General features: G+C 42.6%; 1 protein-coding gene across 1 annotated transcript in view; it reads left to right on the forward strand.

Moving 5' to 3' along the window:
* micu1 (mitochondrial calcium uptake 1) overlaps nucleotides 1-13,915 on the forward strand; it is a 30,298-nt gene extending 16,383 nt beyond the window's left edge. The window contains exons 7-14 of the mRNA XM_068567316.1: nucleotides 4,556-4,618; nucleotides 5,338-5,449; nucleotides 7,271-7,353; nucleotides 7,901-8,101; nucleotides 9,646-9,783; nucleotides 11,162-11,270; nucleotides 12,842-12,931; nucleotides 13,119-13,915. Of these exons, the coding sequence (XP_068423417.1) occupies nucleotides 4,556-4,618; nucleotides 5,338-5,449; nucleotides 7,271-7,353; nucleotides 7,901-8,101; nucleotides 9,646-9,783; nucleotides 11,162-11,270; nucleotides 12,842-12,931; nucleotides 13,119-13,282 (960 nt within the window). The 3' untranslated portion in view covers nucleotides 13,283-13,915. The remainder of the gene's footprint in view (nucleotides 1-4,555; nucleotides 4,619-5,337; nucleotides 5,450-7,270; nucleotides 7,354-7,900; nucleotides 8,102-9,645; nucleotides 9,784-11,161; nucleotides 11,271-12,841; nucleotides 12,932-13,118) is intronic.
* The last annotated feature ends 2,545 nt before the right edge of the window (nucleotides 13,916-16,460 follow it).

Consider the following 16,460-nt stretch of genomic DNA (forward strand, 5'->3'; position numbering starts at 1 on the left):
GGTCACGGCGTCTGCTGTGTGACCAGCGACGGCCGAGAGCAGACACCTGTCACTCGGAGGAAGTGCGAAGGGGGGGGACTGCTCCAATGAAAACGAGCCTCTTGTCACATTAACTTTTGTCACGTTCACTCTTTCTGATTTCACAGGAAGCTCCCAGAGACCGCAGTTTGGATAGTCGCCGCTCTGTTACTCCATCTTTACACATTGTCTTCCTTTCTCACATGCTTTCTTTGTCCTCTCTTTCAATGTTTGTCCCTAAAGTCTAACGCACACAGTCACACTCACACCTAGTCTTTCTCCGTCTCTTTCTGCTCTCCTAATCTACAGTAATAGAGGTTGGGTTGTCTGTACTCATGGTCAGCTAATACGGTTCTTCCTCTTCCCTTGCGAGACAGCTGCCATTCCTCAGTGGCTGAAATCTGTTTATTGAGCGTTCCACATCAGGGTACGTTATTCTATTCGGTGTTCCCAGAATAATTACGAGTTATTAACAGTACACCTGCTTTGCAGTGACTCCTGGGACTAGAGGTGGAAAGCTAATTCATCAGTGTTCTCTCCACCCACACACCCGCCCGCCTCCAGACTGCGGTGTTTTGGTCCACGAGTATCATCCCATACGAGCAGAAAATATTCACTCTTGACCACTTGAATTGTCACGGATGAATTTTAGTTAGGTGTGTTTTGGTAGTTCAAGGAGTAGAAGGTAGTGTCGAATAATTTAGTGTGTGCGGTTTTATTCTTCTGGTGCCCACGTTGGAGGTGGTCTAGCACAGGCCAAGTGCACTTACACACGGTGAGAGCTTACAGCCGCCATTCAGAAATGTCAGACGCATGCCCGGGTTGACTTTTCCCCTCGTACTGAATTTCATTTCCCTTGAAACACTTCTTTCATTGAACCTGTCAAAGTGACAGTAACCCCAGAGTTACCCCATCACACAAAGCCATGTAAAGGTGTACTAGTCCATTTTTAATGCATTTGTCTCTTCCCGCCCCCTCTCTTTCACTCACTCTGCGCTGTCCATCTGTCACACTGTACACATCGCTCTCTCTCTTTTAATCAGTATATACCTGCTGGTGTAGCGCTCCAGTACACCGAGTTCTAGCGAGGCTCACCTGTACAAAAGATGAGAGGCCTCTCAGGGACAGTCATGACCCAAGCAGACACACTCGTCACAGACAAAGAGAGTGAGGGCAGATCTCCTCTTTTTGCAAGTTGAGCTTCCCGTCTTCATTGGCAGGACTCAGCTTCGCCCATACATGCATCTCTTTGTTGTGGTGCTCACAGGAGACCACGTAGACAACAGAGCCTTATGACATTATCTGAGAAAAGTCATTTGCGTCTGTTGTGTGATAATTAATATTGTAACACAAACGGTTTGGCTCATGTCTCGTTCTTTCATCATCTGCTCCCCTCTTCTACGCTCTGCTTTTATCAGGATGTCTGCAGCTGCAGTGTTGGCTGGGGTCACAGATCTAATCAATAATGAAGCACTGCAGCCAGTACAGTAGTATTAGAGAGAGCCAAGACTAAGCTGCCCTCAGCTCCACAGCCAAGCACATGGCCACACAAAGTGTTGATGGAGCAGCATAAATAACCAGACTAGCAGAAAATGGATGGATGGTATGTGATACCATTTGAGTATCCAAGTGTCCATGTTAGAAATCTGCAGTAGAGTGTATTGAATTATGTCAATCAGTCACTTTGCCAAGTGCCTGTTATCCTTTTATTACGACATGATGATGCTGGATGTCAGCGATGTGCGCCTTGTCAGCACAGCTGTGATTTAACTGGACCCATCAGTGCCATGCAGTAGAATTTGATCATGTGAAAGTTGTTTATATTCGTGGTTTATCATTATAGGTTATGATGTACACTTTTACATGTATAGCAAAATTTTGGAAGTAAATGACTTGTTTCGAAGTAAAAAGCAAGCTTACACATTTAATGTCATTTAAATTTTTAAGTGTTGATCATTTGTTGAGAATCTTCTGTAGTCCGATACTCGGTAAAAAATTAAGGCCACATCTTTGTGGTGTGCTTAGAAAGTGTTCCTTCGGCTCTCATGTGAAATGAGCAGAAAGAGATAGCGCCTCTTTGCAGGCATGCCTCTGGCGGTACTTGACTTGTATGGGCCTCATTTGTTGGACTTTTTATGTTTGGGTTAGTTTAATTCTGGCCAGGGCAGCTATCAGGCTGCTCTGTCAACCAGTGCACAGGAGAGATTAGCCGTGGCCAAACCCATAACCCTGGCTGTGTGTGTATATGAGAGCAGTACATTTGATTGCCCAGCCAGCAGCTCTGTCAGAACTGTGTTTCTGCCTCAGCTCACAGGCTAGTTGGGTTGTTCAGTCCTTCTGGCCCATGGCCTTGGCTGAAAAGTAGCTGACACATACAGACATATATGAACACATGAGCAGGCTCAAAGCAAAGATGTAAAAAGAAATCATGCTCGTCTACACAGACAGCGACAAAGTTGGTCGCTGTTTAACAGATCAGCATCAACACAGATCAGCGTCAGACAAGGCGTAAGATGTTAATTAACTTAAGTGCTGCAGCAATTAGATTTACAGTCATTTAAAGATCAGTGCTTTGGGAAAAATCTAAGATGGGTGGTAAATACAGTCTCCAATGAACTTGAGATCCTTTTTAGTGATTGCGACCGTGTATTTGAAAGGCATAATGTCCTCTAAGTAGATAAATCAAAACTGAGGAAAGTACAAACCGATAAGATCCAGTCCAGGGTCAGTCAAGTAACCTAATAGGGATCTTGTGTAGTAATACGTATTTTACCAGTTATCTGAATTATAAATGCACTTGAAAGGCTTGTTGCCTGAGCACCTAATAACTTCAGTGGGAATTTAAGGCCTTGCATGAGTGAAGGAAAGATAAAGAATGAAGAGTCGATGAGAAAGGGTTTCACAAGCGCAACGGAAAAGGCTTAAAAGCCAAGGTGAAAGCCCCAGCACAGCGTGATATACACACTGCCATCCCTCTCTGTCTGATGGAAAGAGTACAGTGTTACATCATACAATTGTTGGAGAGATTTACAGCATGATAGCAGATTGTGTATGCGAGAGAGAGCAGGGAGTGAAAGCTATACTGTACGCTCAGCAGTGAAGCCTGTAGCTGTAGTGGGCTCCTGAAAAGAGAGAACTCTCTTCTGACAGGAACACAGGCTGCATCAGAGAAATTTAAAAGCTTCATGTTTCTGTGTTTGTTGGTTAATTTCTATACACACCTTGAGATCTCTTTTATCGGCTGAAAATGCTGGCTCCTCTCTTTGGCCAATTATATTTGCTTTTTCGGTGAACATCACTTTGGTTGATCTGCGGGGGTGTTTTTGTCCCTGACTCGTCGGGGAAAAAAAGGAGTTATTATGCTTAATGTTCTCAGAGCCTCTGTTCTAATCATTTTAATGAGGCCCAGTGTGTTTCATGTGTGTTTGTGTCTCATGTGTGTAGTTTTGTGGCTGTCTGTGCAGGCGTGAGTACAAGCTTTGTACCCATTGTAATATACATGTATACATGGTGCTCGGACTAGTAGACACCACAGGCCTGGAGTCTCTGTGTGACATTGTTCCAAACTCAGGAGGGCAATACCAACCTCTCTTACTCTTTTTTTACTCTTTTTTTTTTGTATATGTATACACACCTGTCCCTCTCTAGTATTATATTACACTCACCTGTATGTTTATGAGACAAAGAATACACATTTTGCCTTTTGTTATCTGGCTCTCAACCACTAACACTGCTCCAAAAATAACTTTTTTTTCTCTCTCACCGCCCCCTCTGTCTCTCTCCCACTCCCTTCTCCCTTTATACTGTAAATGTACAGCAGATACCATTAATAATAAATGTGACAGTAAAAAACACTATTAAAAACAATATATATATATATATATATATATATATGTATGTGTGTATATATATATATGTGTGTGTGTGTGTGTGTGTATATATATATATATATATATATACACACACACACACACATATATATACACGTATGTATGTGTGTGTGTATATATTTATGTGTGTGTATTTATATGTTTATGTCACTGACTTGTCAAGGCACCAATTGGGAATATGATGTATTTTAAAAGTTTATACCGATTAATTCTTTTGCAGCGATTTCTGTTTATCATGAGAAGGAAGTCGGTTTATGAGGAAATAATGTGATGTTATGCTGTTAAGGGGGGTTCCACCATTTTAATTGAAGTCCATGTCCTCAGAGAAAACATGAGACTAGCCTTCATTTGCGAATTTCACTCGGCATACGGCTCCATTGACTGATTGCTATAATGGACTATTTAGTGGAGCTGCATCACAGTCTCACAGCTGCAGAGACAGCGAGACATCATTTAATTTGAGTGGTATCCCCCAATTATCTTGTTTTGGGCAAGATACTTTCTGTGTGTGTGTGTATGTGTGTGCTTAGACTATGAATGCACATGAGTGTCTTTGTCGTTCAAGGCCCTGCTAAAGACAGCAGAGGCCTCGCTGTTCTCTAACAGTTGTTTCTCCTCCTTCCTCCTCTGAATTGGACCTCTTACAGACGGAGGTAACTCCACATGGGCTAAACGTGGCCCAGCTTCTTCCCCCCCTCCTCCCTCGGCATGCTCAGTCCGTCTGTCCACTCTGTTTGATGGAGCTTTTTTTGGACGCTGTCTTTTCAAGTCTCTATCACTGAGTGTATAGCGTGCATGTGATTAAGTCACTCTATCAACTCTATCATGCAATGCTGTGAATATACACATGCTGACAGAAAAACGTTGTGTGTGTGTGTGTGTGTGTGTGTGTGTGTGTGTGTGTGTGTGGAAGGGAAAGCTAAAGTCGCTTTGTTTTTAATATTTAATACATATGGGTTGTGTCATCTATATGGTTAATCAATAGTGTGTGTTTATGCCACAGTCTCTCGTGATGTTTTTCCTCTCTTTGTCAATTTCACACTGTGAGTACGGCCTCCGGTGGATAAAGCGTTTGGAACTGACTTCAAACTAATTGCTTGTCACCACATCCTTGTCTTGCCTGTACGGCTTCATGTGTATGCAGCATTTGCATGATTGTTAATGTGAAAAAACGTCTCTCCATAACCACATCCTTGTGTACCACAAAGTGTGTGTGCGTGTGTGGAAGTATAGTAAGTGTGTACATGTATTTTGAACATAGCTAGATTCTAATTGAGCTTAACTCTCAGACACATACATACACACTATGCTTACACACACACACAAAGCCACACCTGGGAGTAATGTAAAAGCTGTAAGGCTTGTGCTGAATCATGTGAAATGTTTTTAATATATCTTTTTCTTTTCCGTAAACCTAAATGAGCAGAAGATCGCCCAAGAGAGGGAGAAGTTTGCAGATGAGGACAGCATATTTTTCACATTGGGAGAATGTGGCCTTATCTCCTTCTCTGACTACATCTTCCTCACCACTGTGCTGTCCAGTAAGTAGTTTGTTGACTGCACAGAGATCTAAACCTTCGTATGTGACTCATCTCCTTTAATCCCACATTCTTTAAATCTTACACACTGATCAAAAATCCAATCCTTTTCATTTCCTTCTCTGCCGTTTAAAACAGAAATGGAAACACAGCGATATTTTATAATATGACATCATTTGCCACGTTATGGAGCTGTCCGTCTGCTCAGTAGGATCTCCTGCTTAATGATGTGTGTCTACCAAGCTAGCCGCCTTGGTGATGTTTCACAGAATCCGTTTGCTTGAGCTGAATCTAGCATTGGTGGTGAATACAAAGAGTAAATGTCACATTAAATTAGAGTTCATAATAATGAAAATAACGCTCTGACTCCAATGCACAGTAAAGTCATATCCCCAGCTTAGATTGACCACTTAATATAATCCGTTCATATGGAGAAAGTCTCTGGGAATGTTTTCAAGGACAAGTCATTTTTAAGCAGACCCGACAGTATGCTTTATGGTTGGTTTCAATCCATTTAACGAGACCACAAAAAATGTGCAAAGAAGGATTTTGTCTAACAGACACACGGGTTCACGCCTGGTGGTCGTACATATTTACTGCTTTTATACAGTTATACTTTAAGATAAGACTTGATTCATCTTTAATGTAGCCCTTGAGGGTGTTGGTTTGCTAAAGCAAGACATTGGTTATTGTTGTATACAGTAGTAAAAAGTGAAGCATTGAGAATAATTTACAAAATAAACGTAGTATAATACAATAAGTGTAAATATTATTGCGTTGGCTCGATATTAAATCAAATAAACATTGTGGAATTAAAGCCCTATAATTGCACATTACGGCTGTCACTGTCCAAAAACGGACAGTACTGTGTGTAAACCGTAAATAATATAATTAAAGGCCAATAAAGAGGTATTATGATGTAACAATGTACCAAAGAAAGCTTAAATATAATGGCCTAAATGGTTACATGATTTTCCAAGTAAAATGCTTATATACATGTAATATGTACACTATGTAATAGTTGTAAATGTAAAATGACAACATTCTTATTTTTATTACTAGATATAGGATTATAATTACATAGAATGTGAATGTAAAGTTCATATATCTGATCACTTCAAGAATCCAACAGAGAGCTAAAGTCTTTCTATTGAAAGAGAAAGAACATTTTAATGTGTTCCTATTATTTAATTCAATGTAGTGCTATAGCATCAGATCATAACAGATGTTATCTCAAGTCCCTTTTTATATAGAGCAGGGGTATATCTTAGTCTATAAATTACAGAGACCCAACATTGCCTCATGATCAAGCACTGGGCCGATAGTGGTAAGAAAATAACACATAGAAACCTTGGGCAGATCCAGGCTCTGGATGGGCGGCCGTCTGCCTCGGCTGGTTGGGTAGGAAGAGAGAGAAAGGAGCTAAAAGGCTGAGTCTCTAAATAAAACTCTAAATGGAAGTAATGTTTGTCTAACCATTCGCCTCTGTGTTTGTTCTGTAATTATCAGACTGCGGGTGCTAACACTGTGAACTCGGCCTTGTTATCCTGCTGTACTGAAAACTAATTTCACCGTCTCTGGCCGTGTGGTCATTAAAGTGACGTGGGCGTTTAGTAGCAAAAGAACAGCAAATGCCATTTGCAGAAAGTGTCCGTGGATTGGAAAAACGCAATTTGTAGCTCTGTGAAGCAGCCGTACAGTCTGGTGGCTGGAAAGAATGTAAAGTGCCCCAAGTTGCACCACTGGAGGATCCAGTGTGACGTGCCATTTTCATATTATGTCGTATTGATTTCAAAATGTGTTTTTGTGTCCCGTGGCGTCCAGCTCCCCAAAGGAACTTTGAGATTGCTTTCAAGATGTTTGATCTGAACGGTGACGGAGAGGTGGATCTGGAGGAGTTTGAACAGGTAACTAGCCACACGCACACAATCAGCATATTGAAAGAGACTGTTTTTTATGAGGTTAAAACCGCCAGGCCACACATTTGGACTGTGCTGTAGATCTACAGTAGCGACTTGCATTACAGTAACCATTAACTCAAACTGACAGGCACTAAAGGAAGGTTGATGTGCACCACTGTGACATTTTCTCAGAGGGAAAAAAAATAAGTGCTGTGCTCTGCACTCTGTAATATATAATGATCTCTACCCCTGCATGTGATGCAGTTTATGATGTACAGTAGTATGTGTGCAGTATTGTTTGTATAGAGTTTTTCATTAAGTTAAACCTCATTATGTAAGAAAATGAATGAAAGATGCTTTTAATTGTAATATGAAGCAACCAAGTGATCTGCTTCTACAAACCTTACCTGCTTTTTATTGTTGACAGTTGTATGATAACATCATTTTTTTAAAACAATCTATGATATTATAAATGGATTATTATAAGTAAATGGTCACAAATACTTAAACTGACAACATCATCCTGGCTGACATGGGACCCCTCAATCTTTAGGTCCAGAGCATCATTCGTTCCCAGACCAGTATGGGTATGCGACATCGCGACCGCTCCACCACAGGAAACACGCTGAGGACGGCCGGCTGCAGCTCCGCTCTCACCACCTACTTCTTTGGAGAAGACCTGAAGGGGAAACTTACCATCGGCAGCTTTCTGGAGTTTCAGAGGAAACTGCAGCATGACGTGCTCAAACTAGAGGTAATGAAAGAGGAAAGTGGAGAAATAGAGTATTATACTGAGTTTTTATTAACTTTGAGGTTTAATGTACTGTTGCTTCCAATTATAATACATAAATTTGAATGCTACAGTTTTGCTGTGAGCTTAAATCTTAGTCTCCGCTGCAGCTATTCAGGGACTATCCTATGATAATTGACAGCGGACAGCTGTAAATATTATCGTCTGTTACATTTAGTCCCCCGGTAAACATGCAAACAAACCCTAAAATATGTGAGGAGGTGAGTGACAGGTGGACGTTGTGTATGACACAAAAGAGAACCCGAGTCAAGAATGACAGAAGCGCTATCCGGATTGTCTGTCAGCACTGGCCAGTGTCAGTCTCTCAAAGCTGAGTCATTTGGTTATAAAAGCCATCTTCTGTCTCCTCAAAGTGACACCAGAGCCCTCCCCTGCTTCTACAGTTACAGCAACTGTTCAGTGTTGTTAAGCATATGGTTATTCTAATCTATTTAATTAGCGTGGGTAGTGCCTAACGGATCGCTGAACCACAATGGGTGCCATCATCTGATGCTCCAAGAATAGGACAGGAATCGGAGCATCTGCCAGAAAGAAAGAGCTATCTGTCAGCTCTTAATGATACCATAATGCTCTGCAAGGGAAATCATAACACCACAGATAAGGAGGACACCAACATGGATAATAAAATATAATTCCTCCAATTCACTGCTGTTTCTCGATTTGCTGACCCTGCAGCTTACCCAAGGCCATGTTTCACCAGCTGCCAGGTGCTCAGTTACGTTCTTTTATTCTTTTCTTAACTTTTATGATCCTCCTTGTTTTTTTACATCCCAATCCTGCTGGAAAAGAAATGCAGGAAATCAAAGTAACTGAAATGTCCAAATAATCAGAGCTACTGTCCTTAAGCGTGTCCTGCTATCATCTGTATGGTTTTGGTTCACTCTCACCGCTCTAACGGTGTGGTTTTCAGCAGCTGTCTGTTTTCAGCAGAAAAGGCAAAAAGCAAAAAGTAAGCCACTACGCTACCTGCTCATCCCCTAATTTAATGTGACTCCGCCTGACAACAGGTAGATCCTCTGCGGGTGCATAAACGATCAAGTCACCCCTGAAATCTTGACTCCAGGCTTATTTCTGCTCAGTCATGAGCCGCCTCTCACAAGTGCGACAAATTACCATTTTGAGAGGTCGGCATGTTCAGAGAGAGAGAGAGAGAGAGAGACAGAGAGAGAGAGAGAGAAAAAAAGGAGGGAGGGAGAGAGGGAGCGAGCTGCATAGGCTCAGACATAAATTGACTGGATTGACCTGACACAGCCACGGCCCACTGCTGTTAAGCCATGCTCCACTGGAACATTGTTTAAAAAAAAACTACAATAAAAGCATGCACATGCAGATTTAGTGTTGCCAATGACAGCTCCAAGCATGATTCAACTTGAAGCCTGACACCAGTATTTACCGTTTCCCATCTCGCCATGGCCTCCTCTTTCTATTAATGTGTTTGTCCCTCTGCATGGCACTCAGTCTTCATCTGTCTCTCTCCCACACTACAGTTCGAGAGGAACGATCCTGTGAGCGGCAGAATCACCGAGAGACAGTTTGGGGGTATGCTGCTGGCCTACAGTGGCGTCCAGTCTAGGAAACTCAAGCAGATGCAGAAGGGCTTGAAGAAGATGTTTAAGGATGCACAGGTAGATATGTGTGTGTTCTTTTTCACGCTTTCATAAGTGATATGGGCTTCATGGTTATATATGGCGCTAACTAAGTGGACTACATGTGAGGATGTGTGACAGCTGTGTGTGCCTGAGGGGAAAAGAGATTGTGCTGGGACATTGAGAGTGTGTGAGACAGACTGGATGTAAGGTAATACATCACCTGGAGAGGACAGCCTGACATTATCCACTTGACTGACACCTACTCTCTGCCACTCCTCTACCTTCCACTATCTCCGTTTGACCAAATACAGAGAAGCCAGTGCTCAGCAACAGGGCATAAATACTCCATCTCTCTTTGAGCTTCTTGATAAAGCCTTTAGGCTTTGTCCTCCTGGGTTGCTCTTCTATCAATAAACAACTTAAAGGGTCAGTTTACTTATTATACTCAGTATAATTATTTAGTTTCAATCAGATCCATGGTTTTCTCGCAAACAACCGTTTTCATTTTCCTTCCCCTAGATATACTTTCACAAAACACTACCAACTTGCTCTAAGCAAGTAAAATAACTCCGCTGAGACCGACCAAACAGAGGAAATAATTGAAAAATATTCAAGATGCAGAGGGCTCGGAGCCCAGATCAGTATATACCTATCCCGCTCCCATTTCCTCACCGTAATGAGCCGCATCAGCCAATTGACAGAAGATGCGCCCATGCACATCATATTTCCCCCAGAAGTGTTGCAGCAAAAACACATTCCTTTTTATTTTTTTTACCCAGAGATGGTAAGCATCTCATGAGCCTTAATAAGGCACGTTTGATGGTTAAATGCAGTGTTTAGCAGAGAAAATAAAACTGAAAGCCGGGACGTCACTGTGTCTCCAAGGCATTAACACAGATGAGGCTGGTGCTGCCAGAGTGGTGTCTCTCTAAGGAATTTAACTCACCCCCCCATCCCTTGTTATCCCTTCTTTTACCACGCCTGTGTGTGTGTGTCTTTCAGCTTCGGCATAACCTGTAATGCAAATGAGAAAAGTGTTATTTACAGCCTGAGACCAGCTGCTCACTTTTCTTTACAAATGAGCTCATCAGCAATGTGGCAGCTGTGTGACGATGCGTCTCTGTTTGTATGTGCGTGTGTGTCTTCAGACCGTCTGTTCCCTGTCTTTCCACGGAACGCTGTTCATCCACGTGTGTCGACTGCCTCTGCCCACCTCCTCTTGTCATTTTGTGTCACACTGCTGAGCCGCTCTTAAAATGGTATTGTGCGGTCTCTTGTAGTGACAACGTTGGGCTTGTTTTTCTCTCTCGCGGCTGAGGCAGAACGGCAGGAATAATTTGCTTCTGATTTGTCAAGAGTTTCTCCCCAGACTTATTTTGTATGTCCTATCTTTGTATCTTCCTATCTTGTGCAGGGCATCACTTTTGAGGAGGTGGAGAATTTCTTTACCTTCTTAAAGAATGTGAACGACGTGGACACCGCCTTAAGTTTCTACCACATGGCTGGAGCCTCCATAGACAAAGGTACACCCACGTTTGCCCTTTTCCGCTGACATTCTCACTTTCCTCCATAATTACTCCCTTTTAGACTCAACTGTTGTCACTTTCACTCGCTGTCTCTCAGAGCTGTTAACACTTCGCCAGCCAGGCTTCCCACGTAGGCTTTTGCCTGGCTGTCGTCCCAATCCCTGCTCATCCATTTGTCATCGGGGTGTCCATCTATCCATTTATCTACCGCCTTTTTCTTCAGGCCCGCAGGAGAGCGCGTGCTTGAATCCAAGAACCTCGAACATGCACACATGACGGTTAATTTTGCAGGCTGCCAAACCCCACGGACATAAGCCAGCAGCCTCATCAGTAGGGGAGGCAGAGCAGGGTTAGGCATCAATACCGGCAGGCTCCAGGATGGTGTTTGTCACCTGTAAACTGGAGAATGACAGAAGTACCCTAAAGCAAGACACTAAAACTACTTTGTTAGAAATACAACAGCGGAGCGACTGGTGCATCTGTTTAAAGTGCAGCTCAACAAACGTACATTGTTTGTATAAAAGATCAGTCAATAATCTGCCTTTGTCATCATCTCATGAGCACACGCTGTGTGTGTGTTTATCTCCGCACTCCCGTTGTCCGTGCTGTTAAACCGTCTTCACACTTGTCAAGCCTTAAACTTCAAGGAATACTTTGCCCATAATGATTATTGGTTTATCAGTTACTCGCCTCTTGTTGCCTCGAATCCCTGAAGAAAGCTTTGCTTTTCTCGGAGGCGCAAAAAAAACAACGGATCATACTGCACAACTCGTGCAGTATGATCCGAGTCTCATTTGTCCAGCTGCTCACCTGCGCCGTCGTTGAACTGTTTACGCGGACGTGTTTTAAATCGTAAGGTAAGTTTTCTTCAAGTATTCCAGGCAACATGCGGTAAAAAAGGTTATTTTGTTGGTGAAATATTCTTTTAAGGAGATCTTGTATTCCTCCCTTCTCTTTTTCATCTTTTGTGTCTTTCATCTCACTCTCTGAGGATTTCACACCCTTTTAGTACGGTTTCCCACATGTGGGTGTTATCTGGAACTGTCCATCGTTGAAGGTAGAAAAGAAAGCCAGTAATGAGATTCTTTGTGGAGTGATTCAGCCGTTTTTTGTTTTTTTTTGTCTTGCCATTTCCAGGGAGATTTTGTCAAGATTTTATCTCTTTCATCCCCACCCTCTTCCTTATCCTCTTCTGTGTCTCTTTAACTTTGCGCCACCACTTGTGTGCCTTTTTGAAGTCTGAGGCTAAGTAGGTTTTCATAAACATATTAACTATTTGTTTTTTTAAAATGACCTCAGACTTTTTTTTTTCATTCCCCTCAGCCTCTCCTTTTAAGCGGGATGTCCTGCAGTCCGCTCCTCATCCTCTCAGCCCCTCTCTCTCTTTTACTGTCAGATAAAGTCTGAATGGGAGTCCTGTCTGGTAGCGATCCCAAGCAGTGTGACTCACCCACAATGTCCTCCACATGAGCCATTTATGAGCCGGCTTGTGTGACACGCACTTCTATTATTCTCTTCCGCAAATGGTGAATCGTCGTGTCTGTGGTTTCCTCCCTCTCGTCTCTCAGTCACTATGAAGCAGGTGGCCCGCACCGTGGCCAAAGTGGAGCTGTCGGACCACGTGTGTGATGTGGTGTTTGCTCTGTTCGACTGCGACGGTAAGTACCTAGCGACTATACTCAGAGGAAGCAAATAAAACCTCAACTGACGGATGGAAAATCATCAATAAATGAGTGTCGCTTCCTCCCCTCACGTCCTCTTCCTCTATTATTTTGTCATCTCACCCCCTGTCCATCATCCTTTCTCTCCCTCCTCCTCCTCTCTCCACCTGTCTGTCTTTCTCAGGGAACGGAGAGCTTAGTAATAGGGAGTTCATAGCAATTATGAAGCAGCGGCTCATGCGCGGGCTGGAGAAACCGAAGGACATGGGCTTCACTCGGCTGGTGCGGGCTATGTGTAAGTGTGCCCAGGACACGGCCTGGGATTTTGCCACACCGAAGACACAGTAGAGACTACGTGTGAGTAAAGCAGCAGCATCAAAGACCTTCACCGTCAACAGGTCTCAACGCTTTAAATGGACAATTAATGCAACGGACTCAGAGGTGCATCTTCACCCATTAACGCATGCTGCTGACTATCAATATAGGGACTGGAGCATGCTGACGCAGCACTCGGTCCCTGCACGGCTCCTCTAGCGGGCCTGTCTCAAGGCATCGTGGGTATTTGTATATAATGAAATTATGATTATTTCTGCCATGTTACATTGAGGAATGCAGTGTCAGCAGGTAACTGTGACCCCTTGTCAAAACACTCTTTTTTTATTTGCAGTTAACACGTTTTACTGCAAAAGAATCAATCTTATTTGACCTTCAGCTGTGTAAATGCTGCAGTATGTCTGTTCTACACGGTAAACAGACCGTAGTTATTTCTTTGTGGGACAGAGAGCAGACGTCTGTAATCTTGTTAGCGCCTCTTCATCCTGTCTGCTAGCTCTAAGTGTGTCTTCATTGTGTCCCTGAAAAGTTAAATGATGCTTGTCTTGTACTATTCAGAGTGTGTATTCCCATTATGATTGCCCACTACAACACTTTATAAAAGACGGATGTTAAAGGAAATGCAATATTAAAGATGTTTTTAATAAATCTAACTGTACGTGAGAGTGATTAAGCTTTATTTATGAGCGCCTGTGTTCCGCTTGACTCATAAGTTGGATTGTTGTCCTGCCATGTTTTCATTTTCGCTCTTTGAGTCTGAAGGAAGAAGAACAGTCGTGGATTAGTGAGACTAATCTGTGGCGCACCAAGAGTCATTTATCATGTGTAATGAAATTGGGTGTAACATTTCAAAGCAAAGCAAAACTGCTCAGCTGTTTTCGTGTGTGTCTGTGTGTGAGAGCAGTCAGCAGTTTTGTCTAATTGAAATGGACAGGATGGGCAGTCCTTAGCCTGCGCTTCCCATTAAAAGATTGTCCTGCATCCCCTCATGGCTACACACTGCTGCATTGGCCTAAAATACAAACAAACACACGCACACTCTGCAACTGACACACAAAGAGGTGCTCCGGAGTGATTGCTGGACAGGAGATTAGGTTGAAGGGTCTCTTAGTATTCCTCACCCAGGTTCTTGTCAGAGCTTAAGTCTGGCCTTCCAATCACACGGATCGTATAATTGTTTTTAACAAAACATCCTTTCTGTTGTTTCAACTTTATAACACTTTCTGGTAAGAATAACACATTTCTAAAACATACATTTTTCAGGAGCAAAAATGAAAATGCATTTCTTTAAGCGAGTCCAATGGGGTTTCAAATGTTGAGATATCCTAATAAAAGAAGACTGAAGAATCCTTTTTGGTTTTTCAAACTCTATAAGATTTGGTGTTGGTTTTCCTTGGACAAAGCACTTATTTGATCTGCGTTAGAGCCTTGTCCACCAGCAATCCTTTCATCATATTTGGTGCTGCTGATAACAATGATGTTCATGAGCTATTATGTATATTAGGCAAAATGCAGTCAAATTGTCATATCCAATCATCAGTCCAAAACAATCTATTTATCTTGATACCACAACAGAAAAGCTGCTAAAACCAGGGATTGTATTTGATAAATGACAATCACAACTAATTTACCGTATAAGAAATGTTGATTAGTTTTCTCTCAATTTATATTAAACTATTTTATTCCAGCACTAATGACCACAAAGCCAAACATGGGTTTCTTCTAGTCTCAAATGCGCTTAAAAAAATTGCCCAACAGCATTAAGTCTCAACAACAGGTCCATCTGCACTGAGAGATTGCCCAGTAACAGTAACGGCTCTCCAGGAGCTGCAAGGCAGCCCTCCTCATCCTCTCAGCGGCTCAGCTGTGTAAACCCAAGCGAGCACGCTCTGTCAGATCTCCCTGCTTGGTGAGCACTGAAGCAACACTCAGTGGTTAACTGTTGTCAGACTTTGTAAAGGGGGCTATATTTGGAGTGACTGCAGACCTCCCTCCAAAGTCAACAGCTCTTTGTCGGCACAGAAGCGTCCACGCCATCTCAGTGGAGACTCCTAAACTGGAGGGACAATGCTCATGCTGTTTGTCAAGTGTGCCGGGAATCAAACTTTTGTTCTCACACTGGATGAAGCGAGTGTGTGCTCCATCCATATGTCTTGCTTTATTAGTTAATTCAAAAATAATGAACTCTTTTTATTGCTATAATGTGAGAACAGCTTTCATCTAGTCGGCTTAGGCTAAAGTGTACAGTCAAAGTATCACTTTGACCGCTTCTCCATAATTTGAAAAGGATATATATATATCTATATAGATACACTGCCTGGCCAAAAAAAGGTCACCACCTGGATTAACTAAGTACGAGCCTCTTATTGGATAATTACTGCATGGACGATTATCTTTCAGCTTGCAACAAGTTATTTAACCCCAACTGGTGTAATGAGTTGCTTCTCATTTCTTAAACAACCATGTCAAAGACATCCCGTGGTCGTGGAAAGATGTCAGTCTGTTTGTGAAGGGTCAAGTCTTTGGCATGCATCAAGCAGAGAAAACATCTAAGGAGATTGCAGAAGCTACTAAAATTGTGTTAAGAACTGTCCAACGCATTATTAAAAACTGGATAGTGGGGACCCATCGTCCTCGGGGAAGAAATGTGGCCGGAAAAAAATCCTGAATGATCGTGATCGGCGATCACTTAAACGTTTGGTGAAATCAAATTGAAGAAAAACAGTAGAACTCAGTAGAAGCGCATTTTCACACGCACAATGCAAAGGGAACTCAAGGGACTGGGACTGAACAGCTGTGTAGCCTTAAGAAAACCACTAATCAGTGAGGCTAACCAGAAAAAAAAAGGCTTCAATTTGCTCGGGAGCATAAAGATTAGACTCTGGAGCCATGGAAGAAGGTCATGTGGTCTGATGAGTCCAGATTTACCCTGTTCCAGAGTGATGGACGCATCAGAGTAAGAAGAGAGGCAGATGAAGTGATGCACCCATCATGCCTAGTGCCGACTGCACAAGCCTGTGGGGGCAGTGCTTTGATCTGCGGTTGCTGCAGTTGGTCAGGTCTAGGTTCAGCAACAGTATGTGCTCAAAGAATGAAGTCAGCTGACTACTTGAATATAATGAATGACCAGGTTATTCCATCAATGGATTTTTTTCTTCCCGGATAAATACTGTACAAAGCCGAACGCCAGCCT

Source organism: Clinocottus analis, unplaced genomic scaffold, assembly GCF_023055335.1.
Source record: "Clinocottus analis isolate CAN_PGR_092001 unplaced genomic scaffold, fCliAna1.0.p SCAF_8, whole genome shotgun sequence".
NCBI lineage: Eukaryota > Metazoa > Chordata > Actinopteri > Perciformes > Cottidae > Clinocottus > Clinocottus analis.